This window comes from Labeo rohita, chromosome 16 (genome assembly GCF_022985175.1).
Source record: "Labeo rohita strain BAU-BD-2019 chromosome 16, IGBB_LRoh.1.0, whole genome shotgun sequence".
Classification (NCBI taxonomy): Eukaryota; Metazoa; Chordata; class Actinopteri; order Cypriniformes; family Cyprinidae; genus Labeo; species Labeo rohita.
Window position 1 is genome coordinate 13,189,806 of NC_066884.1, and position 18,268 is coordinate 13,208,073.

At 37.0% G+C, this 18,268-nt stretch overlaps 1 protein-coding gene across 1 annotated transcript in view; it reads right to left on the minus strand.

Annotated features, from left to right (window-relative positions):
• Positions 1-18,268, minus strand: part of fhl3a (four and a half LIM domains 3a) — a 48,915-nt gene that overhangs the window by 4,548 nt on the left and 26,099 nt on the right. Inside the window, exons 2-3 of the mRNA XM_051130466.1 lie at positions 6,447-6,626; positions 3,003-3,177 (exon numbers count right to left, since the gene is read on the minus strand). Coding sequence (XP_050986423.1) covers positions 3,003-3,177; positions 6,447-6,602 — 331 coding nt within the window. The 5' untranslated portion in view covers positions 6,603-6,626. The remainder of the gene's footprint in view (positions 1-3,002; positions 3,178-6,446; positions 6,627-18,268) is intronic.

Consider the following 18,268-nt stretch of genomic DNA (forward strand, 5'->3'; position numbering starts at 1 on the left):
TGCACCAAGATTCACATGTTTGATAAGAGTCCTGTCCTGAACACATGCCCATGCCAATATTCAGTTCTAGTCACAGCGCCACCTGCTGGCAACAGGAAGTGGCATGTTTTATGCACTAACCAACTCTTCTTACAGATTTAATGACATCAACATTATATTTGGTCAGTCTACTCTAAGGGTCTTTGCGATGTTAAATTGACAAGATCCTGCGCTTTCGTTAAAGGGTATGTTTGTGGTGGCGTGACTAAGTTTGATGTTTCACTGTGTAAAAGGATGTTGTTATAACTTAGCCATACAATGTCCGATCTGCCCCAGATTTCACCCGTTCAACAAGATTCCTGGCTTGAACACATCTAAAGGCCAATATACTGTTATATGTCATAGTGCTACCTGCTGGCAACAGGAAATGTCTTGTTTTACACTAACTTAAACATGCAATGTCCAATCTGCACCAAACATCACGTTTAGTAAGAGTCCTGGCTGGAACACATCTAAAGGCCAATATTCAGTTTTGATCATAGCACCACCTGTTGGCAACAGAATGTCATGTTTTACACTAACTCAAACATATGGTGTTCAGTCTGCGCCAATGCATAGTGTTTATTTGTTACAAAATAAACATGGTCAGTTACGCCATTGTTTAGTCCTCAAAGTCAGGGAGATGTGTTTGTTTCTGAGAAATGTCAGATCTCTCAGTTACGTAATAGCATCATTTTGATCTCATTTGAAGCCCATCGTAATTGCCTAGATTCTTTGCATTATCCCATTATGGGACCTACAGATGAGCATGTCACCAACAGTCACGTCACCCAGTTTGAAAGACTTTGTTTCTTAAGAGATCTCACCTGAGACTACTTATCGCTGGGAATTCCCTACCAAAGACGAATCTGAATCTGAGCTTTCAAAGTGACAAAATGATGGTCTGACAGTCAAGGCTCATCAAATGATTAGCAGGTTAAAGGTTGACGTAGACAATCCACTAAACATTTCACACAGTACCCAGATCAAAAGACTTAAGAAAAATCCTCCTTAAAGAGGCCCCCAAATCACCAAAGCTTTACACAGAGAGCAGATAAAGGTCGTAATCCACTGGATAACAAAAAAAACACTTAGAATACTTAGAAGAAATATCAAGTTACAGCAAGGCTGCTCACTCACCCCGAAATATGTCACCACATTCATCAAACCTAAGTATAAACTATGAAACAGAGCCCTCCATCCTTTGTCTTTCCTTTGTCATCTGTACATCACAAACAGAGGTCCTAACCACTAACAATGTGTTTCTCTTCCTATAATGTAGCACTTTCAAAATTGTGGCAGAATATTTTTTTATCTCCTTGTTTTTGGTTTGGCAGCTTTTAGAGGTTGTAATTTGTTCACAGCTTTTTTTATTCACCTCAGAAAATAACAGCTACACATTTTTAATCTCAGAAGCAACTAGATTTACATTTCCAGGTTGGAACAACAGTACTTGCAAGGCAGCAAAATAGAAAACACCACATCAGAACTGCTTTCTCGTTGTCATGATATTTAGCACACGTCTTTGCAGTCAAATTTCGATTTCAGCTGGTTAAATAGGTGCAAGAAAGAAAAGACCAACAGGATTTCATTATGCAAATACATGTCAGGAAGAAGATCAATCACAATTCAGTATTCAAATAATATGACAACATGGTTGCATTGTCAGTGCTGAAGATTCTAACAGTGCAAAGTTAAAAGCTACAAAAACCAGGACGACTAATTGATATTACTATACCGTTCAAAAGTGTGGGGTCAGTAACATTTTTTTAAAGAGATAATTCATTCAAAAATGAAAATTCTGTCTTTATTACTCACCATCATGTCCTTTGTTCATCTTCAGAACACAAATTAAGATATTTTTGATGAAATCTGAGAGATTTCTGACCCTGCACAGACACTGCATTCTTTGCACAGAAAAATTATTCTTGTAGCTTCATAAAATTACGTTGAACCACTGATGTTACGTGGACTATTTTAACGATGTTCTTACTGCATTTCCAGGCCTTGAACATGCGTTGCTGTCTATGCAGGGTCAGAAAGCTCTTGGATTTCATCAAAATTATCGGACGATAAACGGACGTCTTGGAACAACATGATATGCTGATTTGTGCTTAATGTTGAAAACAGTTGTACTGCTTAATATATTGTGGAATACATTTATTTCAGAAAGGTTTAATATACAAGTAAATTCAAAAGAACATGATTGATTTGAAATAGAAATCACTTTAAATCCATTTAATTCATCCTTGCTGGAAGGAAAAAAATCAGCTGACCCCAACCTGACCCCAGACTTGTGAAGAGTAGTGCAAGTGGTTTAGGCTGAATAAATTGCAGAGGTTTCATACTTAGGTTAGAAACAAACTCTAACCACAAATCCAACCACATTTATGGAAAATCAATGCCTTGCAGGCATCAGAAAAATACATAAAAGGACTTTCAATACAGGGCTCACTTTGCAAGCCTTGTAAAATAACATACGTAACCTTTTGGAATTGTTACGTGCATTTCAGATGGATGCAAACTTGCTGAAATAGTTTACTGGCTTATCTCCTCCTATCATCAGAGGCTTGGACGGCAGCCATGCGCAATGATTTGGCTGAGAGACAGCAAGCCAGGCAGACTGGCAATTATTTTGTCACATCTAACCTGGTCTTCACCGCTCAACACTCCCTCACTTCTCTCTCTCTCTTTGTTTTAGTCATGCTGCTGATGCTTTGCATTTACTTTGGCAGAACTTTTCCCCTTTCTCTGTGTTTGGCTCCTTCATGTTTGTGATTCTAACGTTACCTGCATACCCGTGGTCGTGACAAGCTGTCTGTTACAGTAGTGTGAAGACTTGCAGTCTTACACAACATGATTGAGAACACACTGAAGGAATGGTGCCAGATTGCGAAGGGACTAGATTTGAGACCAGTCTGAACAGGATTTGTCAGGTAAAGACATGAGTTATGACTGATGAGGTGTGCTGATGTCATTCGTACCAGGCATGACGGTTTTATCGCAGGCCACACATTTGGAGGAGAACTCGTTGCAGTAGCAGTCATTGCACAAAAGAGCATCGTCCTGGCTGGTGAAGGGCTCGTCTGCCAGTGAACGGTCACAGCGGAAACAGCGGAAGCAGTGCTCGTGGTAGTGACGGTCCTCGTAAAATAGCTCCTGAATCACAAGGACACAACAGAGAGATGTTATGAACATTTACAGTTGAGGTCTAAAGTTTACATCCCCGTTTCAGAATCTGCAGAATGTTTTTATACCAAACTAAGAGGGATCATGCAAAACGCATGTTATTGTTTATTTGGTGCTGATGTAAATAAGATATTTCACATATAGATGTTTACATATAGTCCACAGAGAAAATAATAGTTGAATTTATAATGACCCTGTTCAAAAGTTTACATCCCCTTGATCCTTAACACTGTTTTTACCTGAATTTACAGCTGTGTTTCCACTGCCCTCCAGAAGTTTGGAAACACCCCTGGCAAAGTGTGGTTTTGGACGATATCAGCATAAATCCTTATCATTTTTTGGTGCAAATACATTAAAGTAACTTGACATTATCATTGAAGACCAGCAGTAATAAGTTTCATTTTGATTACATAATAATGGCAATATATACATGTCAAAGTCAGACATGCCCCTTTGGCAGCTGTGATGCCTGGTTACTGGTTTAAACTTGGCCCAGGTTTTTAAAAGATTTTTGGGTCAGCACACCTTAATAGCTTCAACAATTGATTGCCAATTAAGTTTAGAATACAATGAATTTAGGCCCAGATTATGCAGAGCTGTAATAGCTGCTAATGGTGGATATTTTGATTAATCGAAAATGTAAATTTTTTTCTATGTATAAACAGTTTATGCTGTGTAGTAAAATATGTTTTCGTAGTTTGTGTTGTCCCTTATCAGTGCAAAATTATCACAAATTTAAAAGGATTCATGCCAGTATTGTCCAAAACCGCAGTGTATTTGTTTAGTGATAGTTGTTCATGAGTCCCTTGTTTGTCCTGAACAGTTAAACTGCCCGCTGTTCTTCAGAAAAACCCTTTAGATCCCACAAATTCTTTGGTTTTTCAGAATTTTTGTGTATTTGAACCCTTTCCAACAATGACTGTATGATTTTGAGATCCATCTTTTCACACTAAGGACAACTGAGGGAGTCATATGCAACTATTACAAAAGGTTCAAACACTCACTGATGCTTCAGAAGGAAAAACAATGCATTAAGATCCGGGGGGTGAAAACTTTTGAACAGAATGGAGATGTGTGCATTTTTCTTATTTTGTGTAAATATCATTTTTTTTCATTTAGTACTGCCCTTCAAGGGCTACAGAAGATGGTTACATGTTTCCCACAAGACAAAATAGGTTTAATTTACCGTGACCTTTAAATTCAAAAAGTTTTCACCCCCCGGCTCTGCATCGTGTTTCCTTCTGAAGCATCAGTGAGTGTTTATAACCTTCTGTAATAGTTGCATAGTTAGAGTCCCTCAGTTGTCCTCAGTGTGAAAATATGGATCTCAAAATCATACAGTCATTGTTGGAAAACTTTTAAATACACAAAATGCTGAAAATCTGAGAATCTGTGGGATCTGAAGGATTTTTCTTGAGAACAACGGGTAGTTTGTTCAGGACAAGCAAGGGACTCATGAACAACTATCACTAAACAAAAAACACAGCTGTGGATCATTCAGGTAAGAACACAGTATTAAAATTCAAGGGGTTGTAAACATTTGAATGGGGTTATTTTTATAAATTCAGCTATTATTTTCTCTTGTGGACGATATGTAAGCATCTTTTACTTGAAATATCTTTTCAGTCAGTAATAAATAAACAATAACATGCATTTTGTATGATCCCTCTTATTTTGGTAAAATTAACATTTAACTGTAAACTTTTGACCTCAACTGTAAAGGGAGAGTTTGTGCAAAAATCATGTCAGTTGACTTTCTTTCGTCAATGGAACACTAAAGAAAAAATGTTGAAGAATGTACTTTAGTGTTCCACAGAAGAAAGTAAGTGGGTTTGTAACAACATGAGGATGAGTCAATTTACTAGCAGAAGATGGTGCACTGGGGTCTTCTTGTTAGAACATAAAAAAATTGTGGTTACTGTTAGACAAGTTGGCATACCAACAGATTAGCTGTGTTTATAAGAAAAAATGTCAAAAGAGGCCACAAATTAAACCGCTTTTCCTTGATCCCAAGTACATTTCTGATTAAGATCTCAAGTAATGGCTATTCAGCCTCTCAAACGTTAGCACATGTGCATCTAGTTATAAGTGTGTGTCTGTGAAGAACATGGCGCCTGGGTCAACTCCTCATGTAAAATATGTAAACACATAGTAATAAGACAGGGAGGGTGAAATTTATGACCTATGCTGCAAATGGCCAAGACAAACACCGCCTTAATTTAGCATCTGCTGTCCCTCATTGTCAGTAAGTCATCAGACGCTTTGTCTGTAAGCACATGGATTCGTGATTTCCTGTGGGGAGTTTACTACGATGGTAAATGAACTGCATTGTTTGGTTTCCATTTAATTTTGAAGGGATTAGCTACTCACAAAACGGGAAGGATTAAAGACTCAATTGGTTGCTAATGTTTTGCCTTAGGTTTTAAACATTGTTGCCCTGACTGAAGTTGAATGACATTTCTAATTGGACAATAAATGCCTCTCTCAAAAGAACTGCTAAAAGGACAGTTTCAGCCTGAAACCACATAAAAACGCTTTCACAGTGTAATAGAGTCTCAAATTTTTCCAACCACCATGGATATGCTCCTGTAAAATCAACATTTTGCTGTAGAGAGTGAACCCGACACTATTTGTATGGCGGGAATCGTTCAGTCAGAAGTTCAGATTTTGGAGGTCTGAAGATGCGGTCAGTTTTGACAATGAGCCAATTTCGGAATGTGATTACTCCTTAAAGCAATAGTCCATACTTATTTTCATTGTATTTAAAAGAGCAGCATTCTTAAAGGAACAGTTCACCCAAAAATGAAAATTCTGTCATCAATTACTCACCCTTGTGTTGTTCCAAACCCGTAAGACCTTTGTTCGTCTTTGGAACACAAATTAAGATATTTTTTATTAAATCCATGCATAGACAGCAACACAGCTGACATGTTCAAGGCCCAGAAAGGTAGTAAGGACATTGATAAAACAGTCCATGTGACATCAATGGAAAGCTCTCGGATTTCATTAGAAATATCTTAATTTGTCTTCTGACAATGAACGAAGGTCTTACGGGTTTGCAATGACATGAGGGTGAGTAATTAATGACCAAATGTAAACTATCTTTGGGTGAACTATCCCTTTAACGTTCTGCAAAATATCTTCTTTTGTGCCCCACATGAAAAAACAAAGTCATACGAGTTGCATGACACAAGGGTGTGCAAATTAGAAGAACTATCCCTTTAAAAAGCTCAACTCACTCTTGAATCGTGGCCAATCAGCTCTTTGCACTCATCGCAGGTGTTGGCGAACAGACTGTCGTAGCAAGGGATGCAGTAAGGGTTGTCCTCCGCCTGGATGTACTTCCTGCCGTATAAGGACTCCTTGCAGTTGTCACAGTCAAAGCGATCGCTCATGTTGCTCCCGTTCCGAGTCACTCCCTGTAACACACAAGCAAGATTCAGAGAGGTGAGCCTTCAATCACAGCTGCATCGCACTGAGAGCAAGACACACACGAACAAACACAAACAGGCAGATCTGTCATGAGGCACTGTGCAAAACGTCTATTAAGTTTTATAGCTCTGTGATGATAGCTGGGAAACGAGAGGGAGTAAGCTGAAATTTTAGCAAGCGCACAACTCTGTGCTGCGTGTGACGTGGCAGCTGTAGCGGCGCTTCAACGGGAGCCCACTTTTAGACATTTCTAAGTTGGACCCCCCCCCTTTTTTTGGAGATGATCATTGTTTTTTAAGAGCTTTGTTTTGGTTGGCCACAAAGCAAAGACCAAGGTTTCTCAATGTTTCATACTGTGATGATTGTATTTTTAAGACACTGTAGCTAGTTAAAATTACTTTAACTTTTGAAAAAGGCCTTTTTCCCTCTAAAATGTTGTCTGCATACAGCTGAAGTCAAAAGTTTACATACACCCTGCAGAATCTGCAAAATGTTAATTATTTTACCGTAATAAGAGGGGTCATACAAAATACATGTATATTTTTTTATTTAGTACTGACCCGAATAAGATATTTCACATAAGAGATGTTTACATATAGCCCAGAAAAGAAAATAATAGTTGAATTTATAAAAAAGACCCTGTTCAAAAGTTTACGTACACTTGATTCTTAACCGTGTTGTTACCTGAATGATCCACAGCTGTTTTTTTGTTTAGTGATAGTTGTTCATGAGTCCCTTGTTTGTCCTGAACAGTTAAACTGCCTGCTGTTCTTCAGAAAAATCCTCCAGGTCCCACAAATTCTTTGGTTTTTCAGCATTTTTGTGTATTTGAACAGTTTCTAAGAACGACTGTATGATTTTGAGATCCGTTTTTTCACACCAAGGACAACTGAGGGACTCATATGCAACTATTACAGAAGGTTTAAATGCTCACTGATGCTCCAAAAGGAAACCCAATGCATTAAGAGCTAGGGGGGGTGAAAACTTTTTAAATTTGAAGATCAGGATAAACTTATTTCGTCTTCTGGGAAACATGTAACTATCTTCTTTCGCTTCTAAAGGGCAGTAGTAAATGAAAAAAATATATAATATTTAGACAAAATAAGAAAAATATACATTCTTCCATCCAATCCATTCTTTTCAGAAGTTTTCACCCCTGGATCTTAATGCATCATTTTTCCTTCTGAAGCATCAGTGAGTGTTTGAACCTTCTGTAATAGTTGCATGTGAGTCCCTCAGTTGTCCTCAATGTGAAAAGATGGATCCAAAATTCATACAGTCATTGTTGGAAAGGGTTCAAATACACAAAAATGTTGAAAAACCAAAGAATTTGTGGGACCTGAAGGATTTTTTCTGAAGAACAGCGGGCAGTTTAACTGTTCAGGACAAACAAGGGACTCATGAACAGCTATCACTAAACAAAAAAACACAGCTCATCCAGGTAACAAAACAGTATTAAGAATTAAGCATATGTAAACTTCTAAAGGAGGTCATTTTTATAAATTCAACTATTATTTTCTGGACTATATGTAAACATCTTTTATGTGAAATATCTTATTCAGGTCAGTACTAAATTAAAAAATAACATGCATTATTTTGCAGATTCTGCAAGGTGCATGTAAACTGTAAATGTCCATTTTGGCCATTGATATCCTCTCTGTTATAAGTTTCACCACATTTCTGGAGTTTTGCTGTGTCAATCCACTGCCTGAAAGATAAAAGGCCTACAAGATCACAAAGGTAAGACTATATTCTTGACTGGAAAAAGACCCCATTCTGTTGGAGGTCTGCACATTTGCATGCTTCACCAGCAAATATTTGTGAAGTAAACACTTCTGCCTTGGATGCGCAGACCACCTAGAGAGAGTGTTTAGAGAACCACAAAAGTGACAAGAACTCTTAAATTTTTTTGAAAGAACAAACACTGATCCCAAACAATACAGATGGGTTTGTGTTTTTTATTTTGTAATGCCTGTCTTACATCAGGCGAACCTCTTCATAGGGGAGTACAGATCAGATTTGTTCACATTCGCTGCAATAACATACCGCACGTTCACAATGCGAGGTGTTAAAACCATTTACAGTAAACTCATAAAACGACAGCATAATAAAAACACCAGCTTGACCTTAACGTGAGCGTACGGCTCTGCGAGTGCCCGTCACGGAATAATATTGTTACAGCGTTGCGGCAACGCTATCAGGTTGCCAAAACATTACCGAGACGTTGGAGGAAAGCCTTATGATAAGTGATAGGCCTCCCTGGCAGAGACAAGCTCGGTGTATCAGTTTCCACCCAGCTAATAATAATAATCAGCCACTGCTGAAATAATGAATCTATTTGCACTCCCTGTCTTACACACGCCCACAAGAAGGGTATAATCACAGGATGCAAGATGAAAGATATCAACCACCGTGTTTCATCTTTCCTCTTTCCCCTGGCATGACAAAGGGCTGAAATGATCGTGGGTGTGAAAGGCTAAGATAAAAAAAAGGGCAACGCACCTCCCGAAGCGTCATAAATAATCAGCTGACACTCTTTTACTACGATGATACTACTTACTCTCAGCTGAGAGCTGGCTTTAAAAGCTTCTTTGCCCTGGATCTGCTCGTAAATTAGGGAGTGTTAATGTTAAAGGCTCCCGTGGCCTGAGGCTGCCCCTGGTTTACATCATTACAGACCTGCGTTTGAGGGAATATGAACCTTCTCTGTTCTCATCAAGGCTATCTGTGTTTCTCACATGGCGGGTCAATGACATCATCACGCACGTTTTTGTTGTTGTTGTTCTGGTCATTAATTTAGTCAAAAGTACATTAGAAATGCTAATTTTCTTTTAAAATATAATTTAGCTTTGTAGAGACAAGGTTAGGATGGTTCAGATTGTAAAATGTAATGTGGTGTGACTCTCCTCAAAAACGTTTGATAATTAATAATTCATAATATGTATAAAAATGACATTTTACCCTAAAAATATATTTAAAAACTTTTTTGAAAATAATTTATTTTAAGATACGTACGATGTGAAGATGTGTCTTAATTTTTTTTTCAAATGGTTTAAAAAAAATTGGCATACATTTTAAATGAGATTTTTCCTTTTATTTATTCAGATAAAAACTTTAACATTATTATATCACGATATGGTCAACAGTGTTATTTTAGTAATATCTATATACGGTTTATATATTATTATTAATATTTTGAATTAGCTTTTATATTTAGCTTTTACTTTTATTTTAGATTTTCATTTTTTTATTTTTGTTTTTTAGTACTTTCAGTTTCATTTCAGTCTTTAATTTTAGTACTTCAACTTTATTAACTGTAGTTTCAATTTCTATTTTAAAATTCAGCTTAATGTTCATTAACAATTTTTTTGTTTTAGTTAAGTTTAGTTTAGTGTAAAATCGAGTGAAGTCTTTTTTTTTTAGTAATACTTCTTACCTTGAACATATATTTAAAAACTTTTTTGTAAAAAAATATTTTTTTAAAGATGTGTACACTCACGTTTGCATATTCAAGGTGTAAGAAAACAATATTATTTCTTGTTTACAGCACATAACTTTTTTTTTAGTCGTTAAACTGAAACTTTTCTTTAAAAATGTTTTAAAATCAAATTAAATCAATTAAAGTATTTCTAAGAAATTAGCATACATTTTAAACTTCCTTTTATTTATTCTGAAAAGCCTTTAACATCCTTAACCATAACATGCCCAGTAGTTTTATTTTAACAGTATTTATATATGGTTATTTTTATATTTTCAGTTTTAATTTTTTGTTTAATTTTAATTTTGTTTGTTTGTTTGACATTTTTATGATATTTTATTCCTAAATAATTTATATTTTTTTAAAGTTTTAATAGTTTTAGTTTTATTTATTTTTTAAGTTAACAAGTTGTAGTTAACAATAACCACACTGGTGTAGAGTTTAGATTCTCTGCCCGAGACCGAGCCCAGACTTGACCCGACCCGACCCGACCCGACCCGTGGGCCGGGTCGGGCCGATATTTCCTGCCACTATCTTCGGGCCGGGCCGGGCCGGGCTGGGCCGGGCTGGGCGGGGCCATGATCAAGCATTTGTGTGTGTGTTTTTTTTGTAATCATTACTTAATTAGCCTAATTGGGTGGAGAGCTATGCCATAATTATAAATATTATACGAATATTTTAGCAAAGTCGGCCTGAGCAACACGTGTAGGTCTACAAAGTTGCGCAATTTGCAACGCGTGTCATGCGCAGCAACGCTCTAGCTCCCGCGACAGCGTCTCCTCCACTTGCACACATAACACCGGGCCAGCTGTGTTGTATTGTGTATGTGTATAGCCTAAGTGCAACATGGAGCTTGAAGACGTACAGAAAAAAAAAATTAAAACGGGGGAATTAACTTTGAGCAAGTTTGGAGGAAAGTCGGAGGTACGGAAACATTTTCATTTTCTGTGTTTATCATTGTTCACGTTTTTTTAGGCTTTTTTTTTTTTTCATTCAGATCTATTTGCGATCCATTCTGAATAAACAAACAATGCAGTTTACATGCTTCGTCCTTGTTGCATTTTTTCATTAAGATAAATCTAAACTAATTTCTGTAGTTCAAACAACTTAGAATTGTAGTTGAGAACGTCTGTTATAACGGCTCACCTATTAAAAAATAGTCGGGTTTAAAATGGGCTCGGGCTCATAATTACAGTTAATGTGTCGGACCGGGTCGGGCTCGGACACAAGGTGCACGGGCTCGGGTAGGATCGGGTTTAATTTTTTGGGCCCGATCTAAGCTCTACACTGGTGCACTTTGGTGACAAATAACAGGAAAACCAAGTAAAGTCTTTTCTTAGTACTCTCCAAAAACTGCTTATTTAATAAATCATAATATGTATAATTAAAATACTCCTTACCCTGAAAATATATATTTTTTGTAAATAATTATTTATTTATATTTATTAAGATGTGTACACTTGAACTCCCATATATTCAAGTTGTTAGAAAACAATACTATTACTTGTTTAAAGTTGAATGTTTTCAATACCAAATTAAATCTATTAAAGCATTTCTAAGAAAGTGGTACCTTTAATTTTTTTCCTTTTATTTATTCTGAACCTGTAACATCATTATACCATGCAGTTTTATTTTAATATTTATATGCTATTATTAATATTTAATAGTTTTATATTTTATTTTTATTCATTTTTTGTTTATTCTTAAAAATTAAAAAATAGGTTTTAGTAGTTTTAGTTTTATTTTAGTTAGTTTTTTTTTTTTTTTTTCAGTTTTAGTTAACGATAACAACACTGGTACCCTTTGATGACAAGTAACAGGCAGAACAAGTAAAGCCAAGTAAAGCCCAAGTAAAACCAAAGACAGCTTTTGTGCAGGTGTGTGAACACCTGGGATCCATCCCATGACCGCCATCAATTTCCTTCATCTTTCTTCAGATCTCCAGAGCTAATGATTGTCACTTCCTGCCAACTTATTAGACTGCAAGAAGGAGAACTGAAACCTGGCTTAGTTCTAAATGTAGCATATTCTAAAAAAGAAGTCACGGAGACGTGGAGATGAAGATACATTGCTTTTAATGAAATCTGACAGGTCTATGCATCTCTTCTTTGATTTGGTGAGCATATGCAAAATTTCACATCAAATTTAATCTAAACACAGGACGGGCTGTTTGCGCACGCCAGGAAGGACCATCAAGAACACTTTGAAGGCCTCATCGTTCACCCAAGTAACGTCAACAATAGGCGCTCTGCAGCCTGACTACAAGTGTGTTTACGGTCTCTAGGGAGACATGAGCTTTAGTTAGAATAACTCGCCTCCTGGTAATCATTAAATATGAGGTAGGACCGAGCCCTTCACTGTACGGAGGGAAATATTGTTCCAGCTAAGACGATATATAAATATACTTATTTTGTCAGAGCGGGGGTTGTTATTACTTCCTTTCTAAAACATCTTATGAGAGCAACAAATGAAACAAGCAACTTGAGAGTAAATGGGCAGTTTGGACTAAGGTGGAGAGCATGATGTCATCAGTGACCCCAGGGCTATAGACGTCCAGAAATGATTTAATCCAGAAGCTGGGAAAATGAAGTGAGACCTCTCCCTTTACTTATAAAGTCAGAGTTGGCTTTGGTTGAAAGCTAACGTGGTATTTTGTACAGAACAACAAGGAACCCTCTGACACACTGCAGCTGAAAGTGTAAGCAGGAATTTCCTCTTCTTCGCACAAAGTGTTTTGTGACTGATGAACTGGCCTGTGGTAAAATACCAAAACTGTGAGCAAAACAGTCCTTGAGGGTTGAGGATGTCCAACAAAACACCGTGACCTATCAGCTCTGTTTATTTAATCTAGTCTGCAAAATGTCACTGCTTTTAGACAAACCATCAGAACATACCGCACCATGTCTTCATGGAAAATGTGTTTAACGTACTATGTGTCTGTCTGTCTATCTGTAATCAATATTCTATTTATTAAACTATTTTTGAAAATTTCAGATCATCAGTCATCAAAACTCAGTAAATATTGGTCACAGACAGAGATTTACTTTTAAAAAAAGTAAAAAAAGCTAATTACTCACTAATAACTTCCACAGATCATGTTGTCATGCCATTTCAAGTCTTATTTTTACATAACAGTAAGTGGTTATATCTAAGTGTGAGTTGTTTATTTACTTTTTAAAATTGGTCTTCCCATTATATTGTTAATTTAGACTAAATGCAAAACGCACACAAACAAAAGATGCAGGATTTATTGCATGAACCAATCACAGCTGAACACACCCAGCAGGGGTGCACAATATTGGATTTTTGCCGATATGCTGATATTTTTCAACTCATTTTGGCTGATTTCCTTTTGTTTCGAAACATCATCAAGTTACTCCTGCGTGGAAATTATTAGCTAATTATTTTTAATTTTGGTTAGTTTTTAACAAGAACTTATTGGTTAGAATTAAATAAACAATAATGAAGTTGACATAATGACAGTACATTGAAGCTCTGAAAATAACTAAAAACTATATATCAATTGCTGCATTTTTTTTTTTTTTTTTTTAGAAAAATGCAGTGGTAACTTTAACAATTTGTTTTAAGATTTAACAATTGCAGATAGTCTAAAGCAAACGAGTTCTGAAAAAAATTCTGAAAATCTTTTAGAGCTCATAATTTGTTTAAAAAAATGTAACATTACACATTAATAAATAAATCAGTATATAAATTATTTAATTATCGTATCGTATCGTGTTTGTGATTTTTTTTAATTCATTTAAGCTATAGCTTCTGACCTTTAAATCAAAACATACTCATGATTTTATAACATAAATTACTGCTTTATATAATCAGAAACACAATCTAAAAGAGCTCATAATTTGTTTAACAAAATGTAACATATTACACATAAATTAATAATTCAGAATATATAAAATTATTCAATTTACAAGTGTCGTGTTTGTTTTTTTAAATTATTGTTTTTTTTATGCATGTAAGCTATAGTTTTTTATTTTAGGACCCAGGGGAGGCTGCCGCTGCCTCCTCTGCACATGCTACTACGGTTTACTCTAACACAACGAAAGTGTCATTCTATACGTGCATTCTCAGATTAAATGCAGCGATATTCAAAAAGTTAATCTAATCTCATAGTTTCAAGAATGAGTCACATTGCTGACCTAGTCTAATCGCTAGCACACCCTGAGCACATGTGAGTTACTCCTCTTATCGGCAAGACATATCGGCATAATTTTTCATATCGAGCCAATGCCGATATGTACATTTAAAGCCATAATCGATTCCGATATCGGTTCGCTAATATCATGCATCTCTAATAACCAGTCATATCCAATCAAATCGTAATAGAGGCATTGCCTCCTCTCACGTGACTTTCACCCATTAATTTTTGAATTACCCCCACCAAACTCACCACAGGCATTAGCGGGTCTGTTAAAACTCAGATAGACACGGACTCCTGTTGTAACTTTACCTGCTGGTATTGCAGTTGGACAATGTTTCTTTAAAAAAACAAGTGTTTAATGTTCGATTTTGTAATATTGGCATTGTTTTATTTTTGTACTATGAATTTTCTTTTTATCCACTATTTTAGACTCACCTTCCTTGCTTCCTCAGGAGGTAACGCCCCTGCTATATATCTACTAAATATGAACATTCTGAGATGACATGCAGCTTTGTGGTTTCCAATGTAGACAGTTGTCAAGCTGTTTCCTGCACAGCTATGAAGGAAATAATGGTTTTAGCTGCCTTAGGCCAGCTCTTAAATTTTTAAAGCAGCTATCTTGTCGCCTTCTGGTCCTATCTGTATCTGAAGGATATGATGGTCATTCTCAGAACAGTCTGTGAGATTCTTGGTGAATGACAAGGCCACAATGGCATGTTTGTCTAACTTCAGAGAGGCCAGACTGAAAGGGAACGGGGCAGTAGGGGCATGGGCAGCATGTTCACGCAGACCCCCGTCCCGCTGTAGTTTCACAGACAACAGCACTAATCCTCTGACCAAACTCCCATCACGCTCCGCTTCACTTTAAACGGGCCGGCTGTGCCTCCCGCTGGGAAACTGACCCGGGCCCTTCCTGTTCCTAGGGTCCAGCCAGAGCTCAGCCGGTCAAACGTCTGCCTGGGCAACAGGAGGCAATGGCTACTTGCCACCTCACTGTGAGTATTGCAAACACTCTAAATTCAATAACTCACCAACTTTTACTGCGTCGTCAGATATAGTTATCATTAAATATTCTGTAAACAGAATAACTTCCTGTTCTGTGTCAAGCGTCCTGTTGCAGAATAGATTCTGTCAGATTAATACTGAGGTTGCCATGATCAGCCACATAATTTGAGGCTTGTGGCAAATCTGATGAATGTAATTTTGTCTGTTAGATATGAGAAAGAGTGGTAGGTACCATTTATGTAATATGTAGCTTTTATAAGCTTTAAGGACAAAACAGAGTGATGAAGGCTGGGTGGGATCACAAAGGTTTATAAATCAAACTGGCGAGTGAAAATGCAGCATATGGATAAACAGACAGCAGCACACTGAGATCAGTCTGCCATTGGAGCAGCTCCAGGAACAGCGATAACTCTAGATTTGATTTACAGTCAGCAGAAAACACACCACCAGCAGATACTACTGAATATCATCTGAGGCTAAGGAATGTATATTCATTTAACTTTATTACAGTTAGTATTGCTCACTCTCTTCTTAGCAGGTATTTGTAACAAAATAATATATTTTTTCTATCCACCTTAACAAACACAGTAACAGCCTATCACTAATGCCACATTAAAATGACACATGAAGACAGTACATCAACTCCGTATTGAATTTCAGAGGTCAGATGCTCTTGACAAATCTGAAGTGCTAAAATTAAGAGCTGACAGGATCCAGAGACAACATGGAAGTGATGTCTGCCTGACAAAATGTTTCAGTTTCTGTTGTAAAGTCACAGTATCAGTTCAAAATGAGAAAGCTGCAGTGGAGAAGATCTACATGTGCATTTGGTATTGCCTTTTAGGTTTGGCTCATGCCACATCAGATAAGGCAAAAACAGCAGAGAGAAGGAGGAAAGAGAGGGAGAGCGAGTCTTATCGGAGGAAGCAGGGAGGCAATTGCCGATGAAGAGGAGATAACATTCAAAAACAAATCCGAACGTTTGCTCTCGCTCATTCACACATCATCTTTATCAGAGTATTCGATGCGTGACAGATGAGACATAATAATCTCCACTTACATTAGGTATATTAAATACAGTACAGTAGATAAAATAGCTGTTTTCTGCATTTGCTGATATTCTCAAACACTCAAACTGGAAGAAACTACAAAATGGGCGATATACCAGTAGACACGATTAACCGGTAGAAATTTGTCAACTGGTAGAGATTATGGGCTATTGTCTTTGTCGCCGGTTACACGCTCGCGTGACGTTGCTGTACTTTGTGGTCATGAAAACGTATCATTTGCACATGTTTTTAAGCATTGCGGTTTAAAATCAAGTGATTTAAGCCATTGAAATGCAATCAGCTGTGCTGTCTGACAGACTTTTTTTGAGCGCTGTCAAAGAGGCACGCTTACATTAAGATGGTGTTCATAGAGCACGGAAGTATTGAATTTTGACGTTTTATATAATAGTTAAATACAGACACTTGTATGTGTCAAAATGTCTGTCTTTCCATGCATCCTTGTAAACAGTAATTTAGGTCTAACAGTTGAGAAAGAAAACACGTGTAACAGTATACTGTATCTTGGAAGCTCTTAAAGTGACAGCAGTCTAATATTGCTGCTGTGTGTCATTCATGTTCAGGGAGAGCAAGACAAGACGAGCGTTTGACATTAAATAGTATATAAATTGTATTATTTTTATGAATATAACCGATCGTTACACTAGATAAGACCCTACTTCCTCGGCTGGGATTGTTTACAACCGCATTTAAACTGCCTTTTGGAAGTTCAAACTCAGGGTACCATAGCAGTCCATTATATGGAGAAAAACGCTGAAATGTTTTCCTCAAAAAACATAATTTCTTTACGACTGAAGAAAAAAAGACATGAACATCTTGGATGACAAGGGGGTGAGTACATTACCTATAAATTGTTGTTCTGGAAGTGGACTTCTTCTTCTCCTTTAATATAATTTATATGGTTTATTAAAATGTAACTAATAGTCCACTAAACGTTAAAATTAACAACTACTAGTCAATCAGAAAAATCTTTAGTCGAGGGCAGCCTAAATTGCATGCTTTGAAATAACGCCGCGGGGCGTCAGCGTTAAAACTTCACAGAGGGCGTGTCTGAACATTCGCGCTGATTGGCCAGTGTCTGCACTGAACGGGATTGGCTAGCATCTGCACTAGTATATTTGCATAAGGCAAACTGATTGGCTGACGCCTGCGTTGGTGCTTGAAAAGTTGAAAAATTTGTAACTTCTGTCGCAAGCGAGGCCAGTGACGCGACGCAACGGACCCATAATTCAGTTCGGGCAACGCTTGACATCACTCCATTCAAAGTAAATGAGAAGCGCTAACGCCTCGTGTGAATGAGGCGTAATAACTTCACTGACCTAAAAGTTTGCCAGACTGCCAGTTTTGTTCTCGATTTACTGAAATAACTAGATTTAGTAGCTACTTTTACTATATATATATATATATATATACACTATTGATTTTCATCCAATTATAATTGGGTTTATTTATTTTTGTCAATTTATTTATTTCCTAAATTAATTATGATTGAATAAAAGGCTAAACAAATAAATGAATAAATAAACAACTTTCAGCAAAAATCTCTGGACCAATGCTTAAGATCTCCTGCTGTGAAATATGCCTATTGCTAATGGTTGTGCTTGTGAAATTGGGCCTCTGTTGTTTACTCTCCCTGGAGAGGACGCTTTGACAGTGTTAGTAAATGATCTGTTCGACTGCCGCCACAGAGTTTAAAACCTACACATTTTCTCTAGTGTGACAGTGATAACAGTTAACATTCGTACTGGCCAGACACCAAATGTCGTAACTGCAAAGGGCTTGATCTCACTTACACCGTGAATCCATCTTCTGTTACAGGCCCAGCCATGTGGAGCAGACGTCACAGACCACAGTTATCCCTCAGAATGACCATCATCAGCAAAATAATCCACACTGAGACAGCTGTGCAACAACAAG